The sequence below is a fragment of the Oryctolagus cuniculus genome, chromosome 2 (genome assembly GCF_964237555.1).
Source record: "Oryctolagus cuniculus chromosome 2, mOryCun1.1, whole genome shotgun sequence".
NCBI classification, from domain to species: Eukaryota; Metazoa; Chordata; class Mammalia; order Lagomorpha; family Leporidae; genus Oryctolagus; species Oryctolagus cuniculus.
In genome coordinates this window covers 97,800,082-97,825,621 of record NC_091433.1, presented here as the reverse complement: position 1 = coordinate 97,825,621, position 25,540 = coordinate 97,800,082, and the positions used below count along the sequence as shown (strand labels likewise).

Below are 25,540 nucleotides of genomic sequence, written 5' to 3'. Positions count from 1 at the left end.
ATCACAACAAAACAAACAACCTACTTAAGAGATAGGCCAAGGACCTCAATTAGACATTTTTCAAAAGAGGAAATCAAAATGGCCAACAGACACATGAAAAAATTTTCAGGATCACTAGCCATCAGGGAAATGCAAATCAAAAGCATAATAAGATTTCACTTTACCCTGACTGGAATGGCTTTCATACATAAATCCACTAACAACAGATGCTGGCGAGGATGTGGGGAGATAAGCACACTAATTCACTGTTGGTGGGAATGCAAATTGGTAAAGCCACTATGGAGGTCAGTTTGGAGATTCCTCAGAAACCTGAAAATAGCCCTACCATACAACCCAGTCATCCCACTCCTTGGAATTTACCCAAGAGAAATTAAATTGGCAAATAAAAGAGCTGTGTGCACCTCAATGTTTATTGCAGCTCAATTCACAATAGCTAAGACCTGGAACCAACCTAAATGCCCATCAACGGTAGACTGGATAAAGAAATTATGGGACATGTACTCTATTGAATACTACACAGAAATAAAAAAATTCAGTCATTTGCAACAAAATGGAGGAATCTGGAAAACATCATGCTGAGTGAAATAAGCCAGCCCAAAAGGGACAAATAGCATATGTTCTCCCTAATCTGTGACAACTAACTGAGCACCTAAAAGGAAACCTGTAGAAGTGAAACTGACACTATGAGAAGCAAGGACTTATTGATCACTGCAAAGAATATGGAGTTCAGAATTTTAATCCAGTGAATTAATGTAAAGCAAATCATTCTGAAGAATATTACAGTATTCACAATTTCTGCAACATATGCCTTACAATACTCAAGATAAAATTCAAAATCATTATACTTGGGGGAAAAATGAAAATCTGACTTATACTCAAGGACAGAAAAACTAGAAAGAAATTTAAGTTAGGTGTTGAAAGTAGTAGACAAGATACCTAAAGAATCTCCAAGTATATTCCAGTATTTACAAATCATATAAAGTTAGATAGACTGATAAGCTATTTAAATTCTATAGATGTAACAGTATTACAGTGAAAACCTATTTATAGGAAAAGGAAAAAATAGCACAATGCAAGTTTAGTCCACAAAGTAAAAGTTGCTATCATAAAGAACAGCTTAACACCAATTTTAAAAGACTTCTACTTTTTTCTCTTACCGTGTGATGTTATCTGCCACACTGTGATGCAGGAAGATGGCCCTTTCTATATGGGCCTCTTGACTTTAGACTGTCTAGCTCCCAGACTAGAAGAAATAACTGTTCTCTTGAGGCTGGTCTTGTGGCGCAGCATGTTATGTCACCACTGGTGAAGCTCTCATCTCATAGAGTCTGATTTGAGTCCTGGCTACTCAACTTCCAATTCAGCTTCCTTCTAAAGCATGTAGGAAGGCAATGTATAATTGCCCAAGTACTTGGGTTCCTGACACACATGCAGTGACTCAGATGGAGGTTCTGGCTCCTGGCATTGGCCTTGCCCAGTTCTGGCTGTTGTAACTTCTATTGTGAGTGAAACAGGTGATAGAATCTCCCTCGTTCTCTCCCTTTCTCTTTTATTAACAGAAAGAGAAAGTACATACATTTTGAAAAAGTATTTTAAAGTAAATACATTTTGGCAAAAAATGTTTTCTTTCTAAATAACCTGTTTGACAGTCTTATCACAAAGAGACTAAGATGGACATAGATCAAAAGACTTTTTTTTTATTTAAAGACTGTATGTATTAATTTGAGAGGCAGAGTTACAGACAGAATGAAAGAAAGTTCCTCCATCCACTGGTTCACTTTCCAGATAGCTCAGCCAGAGCTAAGCCAATCAGAAGCCAGGAGATTCCTCTGGGTCTCACACGTGGATACAGAGAACCAAGCACTTGGGCCACCTTCTGCTGCCTTCCCAGGCCATAAGCTGGGTTGGAAAAGGAGCATCTGGGATACAAACTGGTACCAATATGGGATGCCGGCACCACAGCCAGAGGCTTAGCCCACCATGCCACAGTGTCACCCCCCAAAAGCCTTTTTTAATTAATGAAAGATACTACATAAATATGCAAAGCTTCAGAAGTCCAGGAACAATATAGAAAGTAATCTAACATTTAAAATGCAGAATTAAAAAGAAAAGTTCACTTTGGTTAAAAAAATTTAATCTACAAATACACACTTTCCATAACCTTTATGCATCATGTTTTATAGTATGCATTTTCAATGAACTTCTAGATCAGTTTTATGCATGGGTTACTAACATTTTTTGCACTAAAATAAACTTTTTTCTTTCAACTTTCCAGAATCTTTGTGAAGTCCCTCATAACTGCAATAAATTTCAGTAGGAAGAGAATAAATGAAAAACAAAATATGTATTTTGAAATGGTGAAAAGCTTCTCAAATTATATTAAAAAACATCAATTTATAGATTTGAAATGTTCAATGACCCCTTAATCAACAGACAGAAAGCTACTACAGGCAAATAACAAAATGAAGGATTCCAAATACAAAGAATAGACCTTGAATGTTGTGAAAGAAACAACAGCCTACTGGGTCAGCTATGTATGAATGATAGCTGACTTCTCCTCAGAAATTAGTGAAAGAAATCTTCACTACACTGAAAAAAATATCCTTCCATCTTTGATCCTATATGTAGTGTAATTGCTGTAAAATATGAGGTGAACAAGGGCAGGTATTTTCGCTCATTTGGTTAAGCTGCTTCTTTGGATGCTCACATCTCATATCAAAGTTCCTACCCTTGCTTGTGATTTAACTTCATAATAATGCACACCAGGTAAGTGCCAGATGATGGCTCTAGTAGCTGGGTCACAGATATCCACATGAGTGATCTGGATTGAGTTCCAGCCTCCTGGCTTTAGCCTGGACCCTGTTCCAGCCATTGCAGGTATTTGAGGGAGTGAAACAGCAGATAGAGCTCTTAATTTTTTATCAAGTAAATAAAAATAAACAAAACATTAATCCATGAAGTATAAAAAAGACATTTTCTGAACAGGAAAATGAGAATATAATATAAAAGAAGCAGTGAGGGAAGACACGGAGGGGAGGAGGCTATTGTGGTCCATAAGCTGTACTTTGGAAATTAATGCTCATTAAATAAATAAAAAATAAATAAAAGAAGCAGTCTATTTTCAAATAAAATGATACAAAATGAATACTTGGATTAGTAGGAGTTAGGAACATAGGAGCATTTTTTTTTTTTTACTGCCAAAGGCCATTTGGATATTACAACATTATGTGCTGTCCATACAAAATTATCAACTTAAAAATTAGCTTGTTATTAGCTCCTTGAATTAATAATACCACCTGTGGTTGTTTTGGCAGGGTCAAACCAAATGACTTTTGGGTCTTATATGGCTAAAGAAATACTCAGGGACTTTTCATCATAATAAACAGATAATACATCAGGCTGATCATATAATTATAAACGCTAATGTGCCTAAAAACAAAGCCTCAAATGATATGAAACAAAGTCCACAAAATTAAAAAAGAAACTTAAGAAAAAGCCTCAAAAGTAATGTTAGAAAATTGATTTACATTTTATAGTAATTGATGAAACTAATAAAACATCAAGCATAAACATGAATGACAGTATTGACCAAAATAATATTTATAAATCATTGTCCAACATTCACGACAACAGAATAAATGATGAGCTACAATCAAAAATATATCATGGTGAGATCCAAGATGGCTGAATCAGGTATAGCCATAATGACTTAAGCTGCTCTGAGATATGAACAGAACAAAGGAAATACTATTTTCCAGAGAAGTGACTGACCAAAATGTTAGACAAAGAAGTAAAAAAAAAAGTCAGTCACCCACTGACTTCCTACCTCAACCTGAGAGCTGATGGAGTCTGAGCAACTGATGAGCTTGGGGCAGGGAAGCCTCCTTGCTTCCTTCCCCTCCCTGATTCCTGCAGAGCATGACACTGAGCAGAGAAGATACACAGTGAGCCTCTGCTCTGCTCCTACCAGCACTGTAGAGTCAGGGCAATGTGTAAGGCAAAAGACAGATCCCTGCATCCTGCATCTGTGGGAGTTTGGGGGCAGAGCTACACTCACATACTCTACCTGAGCCAGGGAAAATCACCTTAGCTTCTGGGGGCTACCACCAGAAGCAGCCCATAAAAAAGTTTGCTCCCACCCCAGGAGATCTAGGTAATGATCCACTATACCTGAAAGACCAGGACTGTAACAATTTATTGTAAATTTCTGAGTGCCACTGAAATCTACCCAGTGGACATAGGGAAGAACCTGCTTGCATTCCTCCTCTCTGGACCCATACTCTGCAGAGTAAAACCTGTACACCTAGTCCTAGGACTAGGGTTGTTGTTATTACAAAACACAGTACCAGTTGGACTCTCTTACCAAGAACTGAGGAAGGGACAATCCATATCACACAGTCCTACAGCCACAGAAATCAGTGCCACAAATCCCAGTATCACTCAGGCTTGCCAGTAAGTCAAGGACCAGCCATCCTCATCTTCCTCAGCACCAAGAACAAGCCCTTGGCTATCACAATCATCAGGGAGACTAACACAGAATCTGTGGACCAAAGATGCACACCCAAAAAAACCCTTATTCATCTCAAAGGCACATTTCCATCCCTAGGAACTGCAGCTGACTAGACCATTGTGTTACTAACAGACACAGCTGACATCCACTAAAATAAAAGGACTCACTCAGACACTACATTCCTGGGTTCACCTAGAACCAAAGCCAAGGCAACAAGATTTGCACAAGAGAAATGAAAATAAAAACCATAATGAGGTTTCACTTCACCCCAGTAAGAATGGCTTTCACCCAAAAGTCCCCCTCCAAATAAATATTAGCAAGAATGTAGGCAAAATGTACCCTAATACACTTAGGTGGGAATGTGAACTAACACAATCATTATGGAAGACATTTGGATTTCTTCAGAAATCCAAAAATGGATATAACATATGACATAGTCATCCCACTCCTTGGAATTTACCCAAAGGAAATAAAATCAGCATATGAAAGAGTTACCTGTGCCCCCAACTTTATATAGCAGCTCAATTCATAATAGCTAAGATAGGGAATCAACTCATATGTCCATAAACTGATGACAAGATAAAGCAAATGTGGTATGTGTATGTGTGTACACACACATATATAAAACAGAATACTACTCAGCCATAAAAAAGAATGAAATCCTTCTTCTGCAACAAAATGGATGCAATTGAAGACAATTATGCCTACTGAAACAGGTCAATCCTAAAAAGACAAAAATATTTTCTCTAATTTTTGGTAGCCTATACAGCAGAAAAAAATGTATGAGTGAAACTGACATCTTGAGATCTGATTATCATCTGTATCCCTTTTCTATATTCCTCAGGAACAGTGATGTTTCTACTATCTACTTGTTGAATTCTTTATTTAGTGGAGGACTGAGCTTGTGATTATAAAGTAACTTGAAAATGTGCTATCACACAAATTAAAAGAAAAACAAGAAAGGGAAAAGGAGGAAGGGAAGGGAGAGAGAGCGAAAAGTATCATCATGTTCTTAAAACCATATATAGGAAATACATGAAATCTGTTCTACTTATATAAATAAACAAAATTTTAAAAAGATATTCTAATTCTAATTAACAGTGCTTGTTTTTATTCCCAGCTCTTGCTTTTGAGTCCAATTTTATGCTACCGCATGTGCTGGGAGGCAGTGGTGATAATTCAAGTAATTAGGCTTCTACCACTCATGTTAGGGGCAAGGAGTACATTCCTGGCTCTTGGATTCATTCTTTGTTACTATGGATATTTAGGAGAGTAAGTTAGTGGATAAGAGGCTCTTTGATTTCTCCTAATCTACCTGTCTCTCTTTCTAATTCTCAAATATGTAAATATATTTTAAATGTAAAAGATTCAAGCAAGGCAAAAGCCAGACAATATACTTAATGACACTGATAAATGTTTGACTAATTGAATTGAGGGTACTTTGAGTAGCTTAAAGTATGAATGAAGAATGGAATGATTTGCTGGAAGACAGAGCTTTGGGAAGTTTGCAGCACAACCAGCATGTATAGTCTGGCAGGAAGAATTGTATGTAGAGCTGTTTAAGAACCTGAAGAGACTCTGCTCTCCACACAACCCCAGTCCAATCCATAAATCTGGTACAGTCTCCCAAGGGTATTTTTACAATTCCTAAAGCACTTTATTAACTGATTTATTACCAGTTAGCAACTCTTAACAGTGCAGAATGTTGTATGTTTATTTCTAGATTGGAACTAAAACCACTTCCACTTTAGCATCATATGACCAATAAATACTATTCCAGACTTCATTTTCCACTAGAATTTAGCAAATTCTAATTTCCGATTTGAATCATGTAACAGATATGTCTTTGAGGCATCAGAAAGACTGTAGACAAATTTACAATCAGCTCTGATGGCTCTAATATCTTATAACTATGACAATACTACCTTGTTTATCACTTTTATGTTTTCATTTTAATTTAAAAATGCTCATAAAGCTCCTATAATACAATGTAAAACAAGTTGAGAAATAAGCATACAACTTACTGGTGTTGTATTCATTTTCTTTGGCCCCCGAAACATGTAGTGGTATCTACAATTACACCTGGAAAAGAAAGTGAATGCAGGGAGTTGTGAGAGAACTGGTCTCCCTTGCACTTAGACTCTACTATGCTAGGGAAGATCATGATAGAAATGAATGCAGAATTATAGATATATTAGCTGGAGAAACTGAAAAAATCTCTGTGGTGAGTTAGCAATTTACACTTGATAAGGGGAACGGAAGATCCTGAAAGAGCACCCAAAATTTTACTAACTGGCAGTGATTAAATCTAGTTATCCTTAGGTTAATGGAGTCATTTTGTTGCTACTTATTTTTAAAAAGCTAGTGATAGGCAACATACCAAAACTTATGGGACGCAGCAAAAGCAGTGTTAAGAGGAAAGTTTATATCAATAGGTGCCTACATCAAGAAATTGGAAAGGCACCAAATAGATGAGCTTTCAATTCACCTCAAGGATCTAGAAAACCTACAGCAAACCAGACCCAAATCTAGTAGGAGAAGAGAAATAATTAAAATCAGATAAGAAATCAACAGGATTGAATCAAGAAAAACATTACAAAAAATCAGCCAAACGAGGAGCTGGTTTTTTGAAAAAATAAACAAAATTGACACCCCATTGGCCCAACTAACTAAAAAAAGAAGAGAAAAGACCCAAATCAATAAAATCAGAGATGAAAAAGGAAACGTAACAACAGACACCACAGAAATAAAAAGAATCATCAGAAATTACTACAAGGACTTGTATGCCAGCAAACAGGGAAACCTATCAGAAATGGTAGATTCCTGGACACATGCAACCTACCTAAATTGAACCAGGAAGACATCAAAAACCTAAACAGACCCATAACTGAGACAGAAATTGAAACAGTAATAAAGGCCCTCCCAACAAAGAAAAGCCCAGGACCAGATGGATTCACTGCTGAATTCTACCAGACATTTAAAGAAGAACTAACTCCAATTCTTCTCAAACTATTCAGAACAATCGAAGAAGAGGGAATCCTCCCAAATTCTTTCTATGAAGCCAGCATCACCTTAATTCCTAAGCCGGAAAAAGATGCAGCACTGAAAGAAAATTATAGACCAATATCCCTGATGAACATAGATGCAAAAATCCTCAATAAAATTCTCACCAATAGAATGCAACAACACATCAGCAAGATCATCCACCCAGACCAAGTGGGATTTATCCCTGGTATGCAGGGATGGTTTAATGTGCGCAAGACAATCAATGTGATACACCACATTAAGACTGCAGAAGAAAAACCATATGATTACCTCAATAGATGCCGAGAAAGCATTTGATAAAATACAACACCCGTTCATGATGAAAACTCTAAGCAAACTGGGTTTGGAAGGAACATTCCTCAATACAATCAAAGCAATCTATGAAAAACCCACAGCCAACATCCTATTGAATGGGGAAAAGTTGGAAGCATTTCCACTGAGATCTGGTACCAGACAGGGATGTCCACTCTCACCACTGCTATTCAATATAGTTCTGGAGGTTCTAGCCAGAGCTATTAGGCAAGAAAAAGAAATTAAAGGGATACAAATTGGGAAGGAAGAACTCAAACTATCCCTCTTTGCAGATGACATGATTCTTTATTTAGGGGACCCAAAGAACTCTACTAAGAGATTATTGGAACTCATAGAAGATTTTGGCAAAGTTGCAGGGTATAAAATCAATGCACAAAAATCAACAGCCTTTGTATACACAGACAATGCCATGGCTGAGGAAGAACTTCTAAGATCAATCCCATTCACAATAGCTACAAAAATAAACTTAACCAAGGACGTTAAAGATCTCTACGATGAAAATTACAAAACCTTAAAGAAAGAAATAGAAGAGGATACCAAGAAATGGAAAAATCTTCCATGCTCATGGATTGGAAGAATCAATATCATCAAAATGTCCATTCTCCCAAAAGCAATTTATAAATTCAATGCAATACCAATCAAGATACCGAAGACCTTCTTCTCATATCTGGAAAAATTGGTGCTGAAATTTATATGGAGGCACAAGAGACCTCGAATAGCTAAAGCAATCTTGTACAACAAAAACAAAGCCGGAGGCATCACAATACCAGATTTCAGGACATACTACAGGGCAGTTGTAATCAAAACAGCATGGTACTGGTACAGAAACAGATGGATAGACCAATGGAACAGAATTGAAACACCAGAAATCAACCCAAACATCTACAGCCAACTTATATTTGATCAAGGATCTAAAACCAATTCCTGGAGCAAGGACAGTCTATTCAATAAATGGTGCTGGGAAAACTGGATTTCCATGTGCAGAAGCATGAAGCAAGACCCTTACCTTACACCTTACACAAAAATCCACTCAACATGGATTAAAGACCTAAATCTACGACCGGACACCATCAAGTTACTAGAGAACATTGGAGAAACCCTTCAAGATATTGGCACAGGCAAAGAGTTTCTGGAAAAGACCCGGGAGGCACAGGCAGTCAAAGCCAAAATCAACTATTGGGATTGCATCAAATTGAGAAGTTTCTGTACTGCAAAAGAAACAGTCAGGAGAGTGAAGAGACAACGGACAGAATGGGAAAAAATATTTGCAAACTATGCAACAGATAAAGGGTTAATAACCAGAATCTACAAAGAGATCAAGAAACTCCACAAGATCAAAACAAACAACCCACTTTAGAGATGGGCCAAGGACCTCAATAGACATTTTTCAAAAGAGGAAATCCAAATGGCCAACAGGCACATGAAAAAATGTTCAAGGTCATTAGTAATCAGGGAAATGCAAATCAAAACCACAATGAGGTTTCACCTTACCCCGGTTAGAATGGTTCACATTCAGAAATCTACCAACAACAGATGCTGGAGAGGATGTGGGGAAAAAGGGACACTAACCCACTGTTGGTGGGAATGCAAACTGGTCAAGCCACTATGGAAGTCAGTCTGGAGATTCCTCAGAAACCTGAAGATAACCCTACCGTTCGACCCAGCCATCCCACTCCTTGGAATTTACCCAAAGGAATTTAAATTGGCACACAAAATGCGGTCTGCACCCTAATGTTTATTGCAGCTCAATTCACAATAGCTAAGACCTGGAACCAACCTAAATGCCCATCAACGATAGACTGGATAAAGAAATTATGGGATATGTACTCTTTAGAATACTATACCACAGTAAGAAACAATGAAATCCAGTCATTTGCAACAAAATGGAGGAATCTGGAACACATCATGCTGAGTGAAATAAGCCAGTCCCAAAGGGACAAATACCATATGTTCTCCCTGATTGGTGACAACTGACTGAACACCAAAAAGGAAACCTGTTGAAGTGGAATGGACACTATGGGAAACGGTGACTTGATCAGCATAGCCCTGACTGTTAATGAACAACTTAATACATTATTCCTCTTAGTAGTTTTTTGTCTGTTCTACTTAATATGAGTGGTTTAATTCTGAAATTATCACACAGTTATTCTTAAGTGTTAAAAATTAACTGAAATGTGATCCCTGTTAAACATAAGAGTGGTAATAAGAGAGGGAAGAGATGTATAATTTGGGACATGCTCAAGCTGACTTGCCCCAAATGGTAGAGTTAAAAACATACCAGGGAATTCCAATTCAATACCATCAAGGTGGCATGTACCAATGCCATCTCACTATTCCAAGTCATCAATTTCAGTTCACAATTGATCATAATGAAAGGACTAAGAGTCAAAGGGAGCACATAAACAAGTCTAGTACCTGCTAACACTAACCGATGGAATAAATAAAGGGGAGAGTGATCCAACATGGGAAGTGAGATACTCAGCAGACTCATAGAATGGCAGATGTCCTAAATAGCACTCTGGCCTCAGAATCAGCCCTAAAGGCATTCGGATCTGGCTGAAAAGCCCATGAGAGTATTTCAGGCATGGAAAGCCAAGACACTCAGGCAAAAAGATCTCTGCGAGTGAGATCCCAGTGGAAAGAACAGGTCTTCAAAGAAGGAGGTACCTTTCTCTGAAGGGAGGAGAGAACCTCCACTTTGACTATGAGCTTGTCTAAACAAGATAAGAATCAGAGAACTCAGAGGGCTTCCATAGCCTTGGAAACTCATGACCAGAGCATAGGGAGACTACTGATGCCATAGACAGGAGTGTCAATTGGTAAAGTCAACAACAGGAGTCACTGTGCACTTACTCCTCATGTAGGATCTCTGTCCTTAATGTGCTGTGTATTGAGATTTAATGCTATAACGAGTACTCAAACAATATATTTCACTTTGTGTTTTTATGGGGGTGCAAACTGTTGAAATCTTTACCTAATGTATACTAAACTGATCCTCTGTAAAAAAAAAAAAAAATTGTCAACTCCCAACTTGACTCTCACTGGGATTAAACATGACAATAGGTCTGATCTGATTTCATCATCATTTAAAAAAATCATCTATTATTTTTCACTTTTTGTTTTTGTGTGAGCAAACTGTTGAAATCCTTACTTAATGTATACTAAGCTGATCTTCTGTATATTAAGATAATCGAAAATGAATCTTGATGTGAATGGAAGGGGAGAGGGAGTGGGAAAAGGGAGGGTAGTGGGTGGGAGGGACAGTATGTGGGGGAAGCCATTGTAATCCATAAATCGTACTTTGGAAATTTATATTCATTAAATAAAAGTTAAAAAAAAAAAGCTAGTGATAGGGCCAGCACTGTAGCACAGTGGGTTAATGCCCTGGCCTGAAGCACCAGCTTCCCATATGGGCAATGGTTCTAGTCCCAGCTGCTCCTCTCCTGATCCTGCTGTCTGCTATGGCTTGGGATAGCAGTAGAAGATGGCCCAAGTCCTTGGGCCTCTGCACGCATGTGGGAGACCCAGAAGAAGTCCTAGCTCCTGGCTTTGGATTGGTGCATCTCCAGCCATTGCAGCCATCTGGAGAGTGAATCAGCAGATGGAAGACCTCTCTCTCTGTCTCTACCTCTCTCTGTAACTCTGTCTTTTTAATAAATAAAATGAATCTTTAAATAAAAAAGCTAATGTTATGACTGAGAAGCAATTTATTATTTTCAGGATGACTGTTTAAACAAATTTCAGTATATCATAGAAATAAACATCATTTTGTCACTAAAACCATACTACAGAAAAAAAATACTTGAGTGGTATTAACTACTTTGGTATTACTACAGATGTACTGAACAGGAATCCGTCCATATACTGAAAATCCTATAGAATTTAGTCATTTAGCAACCTGTGTATTTTTACCCACAACTGTACAGTAAAAATGGATATAATACATACTTATTGTACTATACTTTCCTAGTAATTATCCCAAATAACACACCTCCCAACACACAAGCCTTCAAATAATCTTCATCACAATGATCCTTGACATTACCATTTTTCTTGCTTTACACAACTGGACATCAGTAAATATGACAGCTACACACTTTGAAAAGTACTTGCTTATTGGAGTTTACCTTATTGAACATTTATATTATGAAGAAGTCTGGGACTTGCCTATTGGAGACACAGGGTTTGGGCAAGAGCCAGAGCAAACCACCAAACTTGAGAGGGTTGTATATGGTGATGCAGGTTAGAATATTGCTTGGGAAACACATCCCATAAGCAAATTTGTGGTTTTCATCCTGGTTATCCCATACTTAAAATAAAACACCCTGCTGTTGTACCTGGGAGGTAGTGGATGATGGATAAGTACTTGGATTCCTGTTACCCTCAAAAGAGATCCAGGTAAGATTATTTCCTTCTGGCTTCAGCCTGGCATAGCCCTGGCTGTTAGGATAATTAGAGAGTGAATCAAGCAGCAGATGGAACAGTCTCTCTTTCTCCCTCATCCTTTGTCCCTCCCTCCTCCACCCCTTCTCTGATGCTCAGCCTTTTAAAAAATAATTACAAAGAAAACCATAACATAAATTTTTGTTGATTTGTTATATATCAAATGCTGATATACTCTTGGTGAGTAAGGAAGAATTTAATTGCATGTCCTATACAATCAAGAGACCTTCACATAGACCTGTTCATGAGCATGAGTCATGCCAACTCTGTCAGCTAGGCTGCTGCCACACAAAATGCCTGGATATCATAAGAATGTATTGAGGGGCCGGTGCTCGGACACAGTGGTTTAACATCCTGGCCTGAAGCGCCAGCATCCCATATGGGTGCCGGTTTGAAACCTGGCTGCTCCATTTCCTGTCCAGCTCTTTGCTGTGGCTTGGGAAAGCAGTGGAGGGTGGTCCAAGTGCTTGAGCCCCTGGGCCTGGGAGACCCAGAAGAAGGTCATGGCTCCTGGCCTCGGATCAGCACAGCTCCAGCTATTGCGGCCAATGGGGGAATGAACCATAGGATAGAAGACCTCTCTGTCTTTGCCTCTCCTCTGACTTTCAAATGAATAACTAAATCTTTTTTAAAAAATAATATATTGAAATATTTTATACTCTATTTGGGCACTGTATTGCATTTTATTTATATTTTACAAAGTGATTATCAGCAGTAGTCTGATTTGCTCACATTTTAAATAATTGTAAATGGGCCGGCACTGCGGCTCAATAGGCTAATCCTCTGCCTGTGGTGCTGGCACACCGGGCTCTAGTCCCAGTTGGGGTGCTGTATTCTGTCCCGGTTGCTCCTCTTCCAGTCCAGCTCTCTGCTGTGGCCCAGGAGGAAAATGGAGGATGGCCCAAGTGCTTGGGCCCTGCACCCACATGGGAGACCAGGAGAAGCACTTGGATCCTAGGTTCAGATCAGCATGGTGCACCAGCCGTAGCACACCAGCTGTAGCGGCCATTGTGGGGTGAACCAAAGGGAAAAGGAAGACCTTTCTCTCTGTATCTCTCTCTCTCTACTCTGCCTATCAAAAAAAAAAAGAAAAATCTAAAAAAAATAATAATTGGAAATGGACTAACACTAAATCTCTGCAACATTTATGATTGTCAAAAAATGGGTAACTGATATTAAAAGAGAAAAACCTGCATTATAAACATATTTGATTCACACAATCCATAGAAAGTATGGGGAGGGGAAGTATGGTCATATAAAGATACTTAGTCTTTTCTACTAAAATAATTAGTGTTCCATCCTTGGGTCATATTCCAGAGTTGAGAAAACTATTCTAGTGCATATTTTGAAACAAAAAGTGTCCACAAATACAAAGGTTTCAATCTCCATTAATTACATAACTAAGAGCTTCTGAAATCCATCTGTCCATCTAAATATCTAACAAATCTTCACTTACTGTTCTAAGGAATGGATCTGAACTTCTCCCTCTACTTACTGGTTTATGTTACAAACTAGGCAAAGAGGCCAACAGAGGGTTTCATGGAGCTCTCATATGATGATGGCTAGAATTGAGATGGGCTTGAGTGGAATAGCACAGGGTACTGACTCTTGACCCACAGCCTATCCCTGGCTTTCTTTGTGCCTCACCTATGGTTTGCCCTGTTGAAATTCCCAAGCCTTCTCTGATCCTGCCATTGCCCTTTAGTGACTATTGTGCAAAAGCAGGAACCTCAGTCTTGAATTTATAGCCTAGGTACTCTCATCTCAGGACACAGAAGAAATTACATGCTTAAAAAAATGGGTCTCTATGACACATTCCTTGAAATAAAAAAAAATGAACTTTCAGGGATCAAAGAACTAGTTTAGCAACACAACGTACTGGTTTCTCATACCCATTCCCAGGAATTGTTCCCCTGGTCATCACACACCTCTTTCAATGGGAGCTGTTCCTACTGGGGTCAGATATTTGGATTCAATGAGGAGTCCTGTTTTGAAAAAAAGTGGGAAGAACATACTCACAAATAGATGGCTAACCTTAAGCAACTTCTTTATCTGTTTCTTAAGTATAGATATCATATGATGATTGCAGTTCATGTTTTTGAGCACCAAGTCATGACAGCAATTCTAGAAAGTAATTTTTACTGGATTAATGGGAATAAATAGTCCCTATAGTTTAAAGGGAGAGATGAATAGAAAGGAGATTTGGGTAATTAAGATTCCATCACAAGGATTATGAAATGAGGTTAATCTTTTTCTTTTTTAAAGATTTATTTGAAAGGGAAATAAGGAGAGAGGCAGGAGAGACTGACAAAGAGATAGATGGATCTTCTTTCTTGTGGCTCACTTTCCAAGTGTCTGCAACAGCCAGGGTGGGGCCAGGAGTCAGGACCAGGTAGTTCTATCTGGGTCTCCTATATGGCTGGTAGGGATCCAAGTTCTTGGGCCATGTTCCACTGCTTTCCCAAACACACTCACAGGAATGTGGATCAGAAGCAGAGTAGCCAGGACTCCAAATGGCATGCCAATATAGGATGCCAGCATTGCAAAGAGTGTACTAACCTACTGCACCACAATGTCAGTCCCAAATGTTAGTCTTCTCAGATTCATCTCTGCTAAATGATATAGTCACATGCCTCTGGTGTCTGACCATGTTTTGTTTCATGTTAATTCATTTCTTAATTTTATTCTCAGAAAAGATATACAGAAAAGATTAATGTAAAAAAAAATAATGTCATCTTTTAACCAATATCCCTTGGTCCTGAATCAATCACTGTCCGTTATCTAGTTAATATGCTGTCATCCCTTGGTCTTACATTTATATTCATATTTATATGTAAATATGCAATGTAACCTACAGAGGAAAGTCGACATTTTATGTGCATTGGAGTTTGAGACACTAGAATATATATTACATGAAAAGTTTGAAATAATACAATATATTCTAAGTTATATAATTTTCTTAAATAGCATAATTGGATATAAATGCAACTTCCCATGAGATTCATCTGTTAATAGTACCTATACAATTCACTGTTTTCATTCAGTTGTAACCATAATCATCAACAATCTTAGAATATTTTTTATCTCCTTAAAGTGTTGAAGTTGAGTATAGTGTTTAATACACTGCTTGGGTCAGCACATCCCAGACAGCCTGGGTTTGAGTCCCAGCTCCATCCTGATTCACTCCAGCTTCCTGCTAATGCTTACCCTAGGTCTATATCACCCAGAAGGTAGAGGCTCAAGTAGTTGGGACACCTAGCTACATTGGTGACCAAAATTGAGTGCCTAGCTCCCAATTTATAACTATTTAAAATTAATTTATTTGAAATTCAGAGAGAGTGACAGAGATTTTTCCATCTGGTGGTTTATGCCCCCATCTCTCCAAATACCTACAACAGCCAAAGTTGGGCCAGGACAAAATTAGGACTGAGGAATTCCATGCAGGTCTCATCTCCCATACTGGTGTGGGCCAACATGTGTTGCCTTCCCAGGCCTAATAGTCAGAAGCTGGATTAGAAGCAAAGTGGCTGGGATCTGAACTGACCCTCTGAAAAGGGAAGTGAGCATCCCAATTAACACTTAATTCTCAGTGTTATCATGCCTGTCTTACCAGCTTCCAATTTTAACTTAGCTCAGCCTTATTTGTTTTGAATGGAGAATGACCCAGCAGGTGGAAACTTTCTTTCATTGTTATTTGTCCTTGCTTATAAAACAAAAAATAAATAAAAAGAAGGCTGTCTCTTCAATATCTCTAATACTTTCAACCCAAAGTCACTACAAATGTACTGTTTCTATGGATGTGCCTACAGTGGACATTGCATGTTGTGGGAGATGAGATCCAAGCATCCTAATGCCCAATACAGAGCCTCCATTATTCAAGTGTGGTCTGAGCCCTACCTCTCAGCTACACTCACCCAGTACATAGTTCTGGCAGTAGGCAACTGAGGACAGGAGAAAAATGAGGATGTCATCCCAAGCTGGCAGCTAGCAGGAGAGAGTGCCATGTGTTCTCAGTTGCACTTAATGTGGGGAGCAACCCGGACTAGACTAAGTTACTGGAATTAAGACTTATTCTATGCATCTGCTCTCCCACAATATGGCGCTGGGAGAGGAGAAAACAGCTTCTACGCAGCTGCCTCTTGCCAACTTGAGTGATGACCTCCAGGAGCTGATCCTGCTCCTGATTGGAGGAGAGCAGCGTACTCGGCGTGTGGGCAGCCGAGTTGGGATTGGCGGAAGAGGACTATAAAGGAGGAGAGAGACAACATGCACCAGGAACATCTAACGGGAACATCTATCTGAAGGAACACCTGTGCAGCCCCCGAGAGAGCCGGCCGGCGGTGTGCCGCTCCCCTGCGGAAGTGGGGAAAGTGGCCAGGGGGAACCGCCCTTCCACGGAGGTGGAAGGGTCGGTAGCCAACCCGGGAAGAACCAGCAGCAAACCTGGGGAGGGCCGAGCAGACAAAAGAACAGCGCAGGGTCCTGTGTCGTTCCTCCATGAAGAGGGGGAGCGACATAATGGTGCCGTGACTCGGATATGAAGCCTAGGCAGGGCTTAGTGTCGTTCCTCCATGAAGAGGGGGAGCGGCACTTAGGAGTGGAGTTTCCATTGCACTGTGTTGTGATAGGGAAGGTAGGAAACAGGTCTGGGTCCATAAGCACTGAGTCTCTCTGCTGTTAACAAATCTGTCTTCAGTAAATATTTCTTTACTTGCAAGTGTCTTTGGAACCATTTCTAGGGAAGGTACAAGAATTTTCCTTTTTTTTAAACAAAATTTCTCAGGGCTGGCATTGTGGCACAGTAGGTAAAGCCACCATTTGAACTACTTGGCATCTGCATTAGAAAACCAGTTCCAGTCCTAGCTACTATGAATCTGATCTGGTTTCCTGATAATGCACCTGGAATGACAACAAATGATTGTCCAAATGCTTTAGCCCCTGTCACATATGGGAAACCAAAAGGAATTTGGGGCTACTGGCTTTGGCCTTGCTATGTCTGGATCCTTGGGCCATTGATGGAGTAAACTCTCCCACCCTTTGTCACTCTGCCTTTCAAATGAATAAGTAATATATCATTTTAAAACATTTTTTATAAATCCTACTAAAATGAAAGCACACATATACTCACATTGTCATGCCAAAATTCTTTCTAGGAAACATACAATCTTAATGCTTACATGCTTTATCAATTATATTTCTAACTGCCAAACTGTAATGACACATTAACCATAAAAATAAAACTAAATCAAATATCTCTAATAAATTACTGATGTGATAATTTATGTGCTTTGGAGGCTTTGAAGATTTTAGGGAGACCTATGTCATTATAATATAAATTTCATTTTAAATCCTGCAATGGTCACCCCAGTGTTCACTAAACTGGCAATATCAGTGCCTGTGTTGAAAAAACACACTTGACGATAAATTTGTAAATTTCTTAAATACTATAAGTGGTATTCAAAGAGAAGAAAATCCCACCATAATTCACAATTAAGTAGATAATATTGAAGAAATAGGAAACAATAATGAAAAATTACTATAGTGGTATTGGATTTATACTTTTGGTAAAGTAGCTTGCCATTGTGTCCCTATAATGAAAAGTTTAAGTTTTGAGTAATTATAATTTAAAAAATTTAACCATGTTAAGAAAACACTCCTCTGTTTGCTGTTTATGTTTTAGGAATTAGATATTGGATAACACACTTATTCAGTTTTATCATTTTTCTACTTTTCATAATGTTTTAATGTTTGTTACTGTGTCATTTTTTAATAAGATTTGTTTATTTGAAAGGCAGAGATACAGAGAGAAGAGGAGGAAGGGAAGGAAGGGGAGGGAGAGGGAGGGAGAGATAGAGAGAGATGGAACATCCATCCATTAGCTCACTCCCCAAATGGCAGCAACAGCTGGGGCTACAGTAGGCTGAAGCTAGGAGCCAGGGGCTTCTTCTAGGTCTCCTACGTGGGTGCAGGGTCCAAGCACTTGGGCCATCTTCTGCTGCTTTCCCAGGTGCATCAGCGGGCAGTTGGATGAGAAGTTGAGCAGCCAGGACTTGAACCCGCACATATACGGGGTGCTGGCACTGCAGGCAGAGGCTCAACCTTCTATTCCACACTGCTGGCCCCAGTACATCATCATATGGATTACTATATTAACTTTACCTCCATGCAACCATTAAACATCTTCACAATAATGTATCTAATGTATACAGGGGTTTGTGCACATGCATGTTCATGCATGCAGCAATAGTTACATACGGTATTGAAAATGATACTGTGAGGCTGGTGCCGCGGTTCAATAGGCTAATCCTCCAACTTGCGGCACCAGCACACCAGGTTCTAGTCCCGGTGAGGTCACCGGATTCTGTCCCAGTTGCCCCTCTTCCAGGCCAGCTCTCTGCTCTGGCCTGGGAGTGCAGTGGCGGATGGCCCAAGTGCTTGGGTCCTACACCTGCATGGGAGACCAGGAGAGGCACTTGGCTCCCAGCTTCAGATCAGTGTGGTGCACTGGCCATAGCGCGCTGGCTGCAGCAGCCATTGGAGGTTGAAGCAATGGTAAAGGAAGACCTTTATCTCTCTCTCTCACTATCCACTCTGCCTGTCAAAAAAAAAAATGATACTGTGAGAAACATTAACACACATTTCAAAAACGAAGTCTTCCTTGGAGACAGCTGCCTACAGGGCAAATCCCTGGGTCCTTCTAAGTACTACAGGCTGATCTGTATCTCTCTAAAATTTATATCATGAAATGCTGACAACCAATGTGACACTATTTGGAGATAAGACTTTAAGCAGATAATTGACATCAAATGATATCATAAATGTGAAGCCCTGATTCAAACTGATCAATGTTCTTATAAGGAGGGATGCACATAGACAGAGGAAATACCATATAAGGGTACAGCAACATGGTGGCTATGTGGTAACCAAAGAGAGGTCTCAGGAGCAACCAAACCCATTATCAACTTGCTCTCAAATATTTAATCTCTAGAACTATGAGAAATATATTGCTGTGATTCAAGCCACATATTTGACAGAATTATGTTATGGCCACCCTAGCAAAGCAATGCACTCTTTTCTCTGCTTATGTTTCCTACAGCCAATTAGAAGGCCACTACAATTATCAGAAAAACACAGAAATTAAAAGCCATGGCTGGACAGACCCATAGAATGGCAGATGTCCTAAACAGCACTCTGGCCTCAGAATCAGCCCTTAAGGCATGTGGATCTGGCTGAAATGCCCATGAGAGTATTTTAGGCATGGAAAGCCAAGACACTCTGGGGGAAAAAAAACCCTAAGTGAAAGATCTCCGCGAGTGAGATCCAAGTGGAAAGAACAGGTCATCAAAGAAGGAGGTACCTTTCTCTGAAGGGAGGAGAGAACTTCCACTTTGACCATGGCCTTGTCTAAATATGATCAGAGTCAGTGAACTCAGGGGGCTTCCATAGCCTTGTCAGCTCATGACAAGAGCCTAGGGTGATTACTGATGCCATAAACAAGAGTGTCAATTTGTTAAGTCAACAACAGGAGTCACTGTGCACTTACTCCTCATGTAGGATCTTTGTCCTTAGTGTGCTGTACATTGAGATTTAATGCTATAACTAGTACTCAAACAGTATTTTTCACTTCTTGTTTATGTGTGGGAGCAAACTGTGGAAATCTTTACTTAATATATGCTAAACTGATCTTCTGTATATAAAGAGAATCGAAAATGAATCTTGATATGAATGGAAGGGGAGAGGGAGGGGGAAAGGGGAGGGTTGCGGGTGGGAGGGACGTTATGGGGGGGAAGCCATTGTAATCCATAAGCTGTACTTCAGAAATTTATATTCATTAAATAAAAGTTAAAAAAAAAAAAGCCATGGCTGGGGACCAGCACTGTAGGACAGTGGGCTAAGACTCCACCTGCAGCACCAGCATCTCATATCAACACTGGTTTGTCACCTGGCTGCTCCACTTCCAACCAGCTCTTTGTTTATGGCCTAGGAAAGCAGTGGAAGATGGCTCAAGCCTTGGGCTACTGCACTGTTGTGGGAGACCTGGAGGAAGCTCCTGGCTCCTGGCTTTGGAACAGACCACCTTCCAGCCCTTGGAGCCATTTAGGGAGTGAAGCAGTGGATGCAGACCTTTCTTTTATCTCTCTCTTTCCCTCTCTGTCTGTAACTGCTTCCCAAATAAATAAATAAAATCTTTTAAAAAAGAGATAATTGGCCGGCGCCTCGGCTCACTAGGCTAATCCTCCGCCTTGCGGCGCCGGCACCCCGGGTTCTAGTCCCGGTCGGGGCACCGGATTCTGTCCCAGTTGCCCCTCTTCAAGGCCAGCCCTCTGCTGTGGCCAGGGAGTGCAGTGGAGGATGGCCCAAGTGCTTGGGCCCTGCACCCCATGGGAGACCAGGATAAGCACCTGGCTCCTGCCATCAGATCAGTGCAGCACGCCGTCCGCGGCGGCCATTGGAGGGTGAACCAACGCCAAAGGAAGACCTTTCTCTCTGTCTCTCTCTCTCACTATCCACTCTGCCTGAAAAAAAAAAAAAGATAATTGATCATAGAAATATGATATTATATATATATTATATGGGACTATTAATAAACCAACAGTTGGCAGCTCTACCTGTTATGCCACAGTGTTGGAAACTTAAGGAGTGAACCAGCACATGGTAGATCACTCTGTATCTCTGCTTTTAATGAATTAAATTAATAAAAAATTTTAAAATATAAAATAAGATTACAAAAAATGTTTAAAAACAAGTATCGGCATGGGCATTTGGTGCAACAGCTAAACACACCAATTTTTTTTTACTTTTATTTAATAAATATAAATTTCCAAAGTACAGCTGATGGATTACAGTGGCTTCCCCCCCATAACTTCCCTGCCACCCACAACCTTCCCATCTCCCACTCCCTCTCCCATTCCATTCACATCAAGATTCATCTTCAATTATCTTTATATGCAGAAGATCAATTTAGCATATATTAAGTAAAGATTTCAACAGTTTGCACCCACACAGAAAGACAAAGTGTAAAGTATTGGTTGAGTACTAGTTATAGCATTAATTCACATTGTACAACACATTAAGGACAGAGATCCTACATGGGGAGTATGTGCACAGTGACTCCTGTTGTTGACTTAACAAATTGACACTCCAATTTTGATAACCATGTCCCATATAAGATTGCCACCTTTGAGTTCAGCAACCCCACTTGTGATTCAATTTCCTGTGAATGCACCCCCTGGGAGACAGTAGGTGATGGCTCAAGTTATTGGGTCCCTGCCACACATGTGCGAGACCAGGATGGACTTCCTGGCTCCTGTGTTCAATCTGGCTGAGTTGCAGCTGTTATAGGTTTTGTTTTTTTTCCAGAGGGGGTGAAACAGCCAATGGAAGATCTCCCTCTCTCTGTCTCTCTGACTTTCAAATAAACAAAAATCAATAAATAAGACTTTAAAAAAAAAGAATAACAGAGAAAATGATTGCAACCACATTACATACTAACCCACTTACATCAATAATCACTTTAAATGTGCATTATCTAAATACACTAAAGATAGAGATTGACATGGGAAAAATAAAACCAAGACCCAACTTCGTGCTGTCTATAGGAAAACCATTTAAATACACAGATACATGAAGGGAATTTGAAGTCATCTTGGCCAATCACATTTCATTTGCATAGTAGGAATACATTCAAGAGGTCTGTTGTGCAACATGGTGAAAATAGTTAATAACAATGTGTTCTACTATAGGAAAATAAATAAGAATTTAGACTTTTAAGGATTCTTATCATGAAAATAGATACATAACATAATGGATATGGTAATTGCCTTCCCTTGTTCATTTAAATTATATAAATATTTCCAAATTCCATTCTCATCAATTTAAGACACATCTATACACAACTGCTTAAAAATAAAAATATGCAGAAAAATAGTCCATTACAATACCAATCCAATGAAATGTAGAAAAACAGCATTCATTTCAGACTAATCAGAATTTAGGTCAGACTACTACAAGGGTTACACAGTGAGACAACCGGCGGTTCTCCAAGAAGACATTACAAGGCTTGCTACCAGTGCCCCTAAGTAGAGCATTAAGTTATGTAAGAGAAAACTTATATAACTCCAAGCAAAAATACAGATCCACCATTCCTAATCAGTACAAATAGATCAACCGTATAAATACTCAACCAGTGGTCATTAGGAACTAGGAATATGTTACCAACCAGAAATGTCAGTTAACACCAGGTGGGATAAATAAATAAGGTAAATCTAACTGCTGGGAAGTCAAAAACTTAGTAAGTGCATAAGCATGAAAAGTTAGATACTTAATCCTTGTATTCCACTAACACTGCCTATAGAAGTAGAATTTATTCACAACCTATAGCCTAACAACATTTTTGCATTATTTTAAAAACTTACTGTGAAGCAACACATGAGAAAAAAATTAAAATATTATCACAAATATCACAAAATAAACAAAGAAAAGCTCACTGTTGAGAGTAATAGCTTATTTATTTATTTATTTATTTTTGACAGGCAGAGTGAGACAGTAAGAGAGAGAGACCGAGAGAAAGGTCTTCCTTCCGCTGGTTCACCTCCCAAATGACAGCTACAGCTGGTGCGCTGAACCGATCTGAAGCCAGGAGCCAGGTGCTTCCTCCTGGTCTCCCACGTGGGTGCAGGGCCCAAACACTTGGGCCATCCTCCACTGCCTTCCCAGGCCACGGCAGAGAGCTGGACTGGAAGAGGAGCAACCGGGACAGAATCCGGTGCCCCAACCAGGACTAGAACCCGGTGTGCAGGTGCCACATGTGTGGAGGATTAGCCTAGTGAGCCGCGGTGCCAGCTGAGAGTAATAGATTTATGCCACACACACACACACACACACACACACACAAACATTAAAAAGAACCTTGGCTCATTCACCAGTGGGGGCAGAGGTAGAAGAGGATCAAGAAGACCCCTGGGGCCGACAATGCAGCACAGCAGATAAAGCTGCTGCCTGCATTGCCAGCATCCCATACAGGTGCCGGTTCCCATCCCAGCTACTCCACTTCCCATCCCACTCTCTGCTATGGCCTGGGAAAGCGGCAGATGCTCAAGTTCTTGGGGCCCTGCACCCCCGTGGGAGACCAGGAAGAACCTCCTGGATCCTGGCTTTGGATCAGCACAGCTCTGGCCATTGTGGCCATCTGGGGAGTGAACCAATGGATGGAAGACCTCTCTTTCTTGCTCTTTCTCTCTCTCTCTCTCTCTGTCTCTCTCCACTTCTACCTCTCTGTAACTCTACCTTTCAAATAAATAAATAAAACTTAAAAAAGAAACAAGACCCCTGAACTGACCAAGGCCCACTTATTTACCTGGGTAGCCATTCCATTAGTGTTTACATTATTAATCAAACTTAGCAGAAAATAAAAGATCCTCTTTCCTTTTTCAAATCTTATTACTGAATAAACTCAGGTTTCATCAAAGAAAACAGCAGTCTAACATTCAAATCATGTCACACAGTTCCTACACAAGTGGGCAGACTGTGAATAAATGGAAGCAAATTTCTACAAAAGACACGAATGGAATGAGCTCTGGGAGGCAGCCTGTGGAACCCACACTCAGGTTCCCCAGGCTCCAGATCTTGGTGCTCACACCACCTGGGGTCAGCCTCCCCCACACTCCATTTGTCCACGTGGGATCTGTGCCATCCCAAGCCTCACCAGCAGAAAGTCCGTCCCCACACCCTGCCCCGCATCCTTGGCCCAAAAACATGCTGTTACATCATTAGCAACAAAACACTGATCCAGACCCCTAGGAAAAGCTATGGACCTGAGACCCAGGTGCCCAACTCAAGGAAATCAGGTCACGGGTGAGGTTCAGATTCTCCTTCTCCCCATACAACCTGGAGAGGTGAGGCCGGGTTCAGGCGGAGTCGCTGCACACTGAGACAGGGCCGCACACCAGGGTCCCAGTTGCCCGCCCCCCTCACCTCCTGTGGGCCCGGGACTCACACTCACCGCTTCCTGCATCCAGGGACTCCGGGCGTCCTCTCAGGGCCCTGCGCTGAGGGGAGTTCAGGGTAGAAGTGTCTGAGCTGACCGGCAGGAGCAGACCAGGAAGAGGATCCCTCAGGGTCTGCCCTGTTGCCATGGCGCACCTGATTCAACAGTCACAGAGGCCGCATGACGTCACAGAGGACGCACCCAATCAGTATCGTCTCTAGTGTGAGGGCGGGCCCTTGGGGTTACATCCAGTGGGGGAGTGAGAGGCGGGGCTTGGTCTCAGGCCTGAAACTTGGCCTTCCCGACTGCAGGGGGTGCTGCCCCGCCCGCAGGATCCCATCTCCTGAGATCCTGTTCAGACCTTGAATCTGGAGCTTGCCATAATCCTCAGGTGAGTTACAGTTTACTGTTTACGGATTCTGGGCCTTTTTCTCTTTGTGTTCTTGGCTTATTTTTCTGTTAGGTCATTTGATTTTGTAAAATACGGATTTGAAGAGTATTTCTCATACAGATATTCATTTTCTGGATTGTACTTTGTCCGTTACCATTGTTTTCTATTTGCTTTTTACGGGGACCTGGTAACCTACTTGATTGTATTGATCCTGTACCCAATAATTTTAGTTAATTCGCCTATCAGCTCATATTTGGTTTTGGCTTATGTTGGATTTTCTCTACATATACTAATATCCTTAACATACATTAAGAGTTCTATTACTTAAAAGCTAACCCAATACCTCGCATTTCTTTTTGTTTGTTTAATTTCCCTAATTATGCATCCAGGGCAATGTTGAAGAAAGAGAGAGGAGAAAACCTTGCCCAAGATTATTTCCAGGGAAAAATCGTTTAGTGTTCTGTGTTAATTATGCTGTTTATTATTACTTCTCTGTAGCTAGTCTTAATTACAATTAGGGAATTGCTATTATTTTTTCTGTTCTTTTTATAGTTATAAGTTGTTTTATTAAAAGCTTTTCAACATTTAATCTCAACATTCTTGTGATTTACTTATATTTTTCTTACACATGAATTATTTACTTGGATTATTTTGGAATGTTAAATCATCTTTGCATCTTCTAATGTATCCTGCTTGTTGTTGATCTCTTCTGTTTTCATATTTTGCTTCAAGTACCTGTGTCTCTTATTAAAGATTTATGTTAAGTTCCTTCCACCTGATCTGTGTCCACTAATGTAAAGCAATGAATTCAAAAGAAATTCAAATATATTCTCTGTCTATTGCCACTTTAGAT

The 25,540-nt window shown here is 40.1% G+C and overlaps 1 protein-coding gene and 1 long non-coding RNA gene across 5 annotated transcripts in view; one reads left to right on the top strand and one right to left on the bottom strand.

Annotated features, from left to right (window-relative positions):
- The window catches only part of LOC108175853 (zinc finger protein 717-like), a 48,334-nt gene extending 23,876 nt beyond the window's left edge, over nucleotides 1-24,458 (bottom strand). Inside the window, exons 1-2 of the mRNA XM_017338688.3 lie at nucleotides 24,312-24,458; nucleotides 6,535-6,592 (exon numbers count right to left, since the gene is read on the bottom strand). Coding sequence (XP_017194177.2) covers nucleotides 6,535-6,570 — 36 coding nt within the window. The 5' untranslated portion in view covers nucleotides 6,571-6,592; nucleotides 24,312-24,458. The remainder of the gene's footprint in view (nucleotides 1-6,534; nucleotides 6,593-24,311) is intronic.
- Nucleotides 24,459-24,515: 57 nt separating this feature from the next.
- Nucleotides 24,516-25,540, top strand: part of LOC127488437 (uncharacterized) — a 93,673-nt gene continuing 92,648 nt past the window's right edge. For all 4 annotated transcript variants that reach the window (XR_011386411.1, XR_011386412.1, XR_011386409.1 and 1 more), the window contains exon 1: nucleotides 24,516-24,687. This is a non-coding gene — a long non-coding RNA (uncharacterized lncRNA). The remainder of the gene's footprint in view (nucleotides 24,688-25,540) is intronic.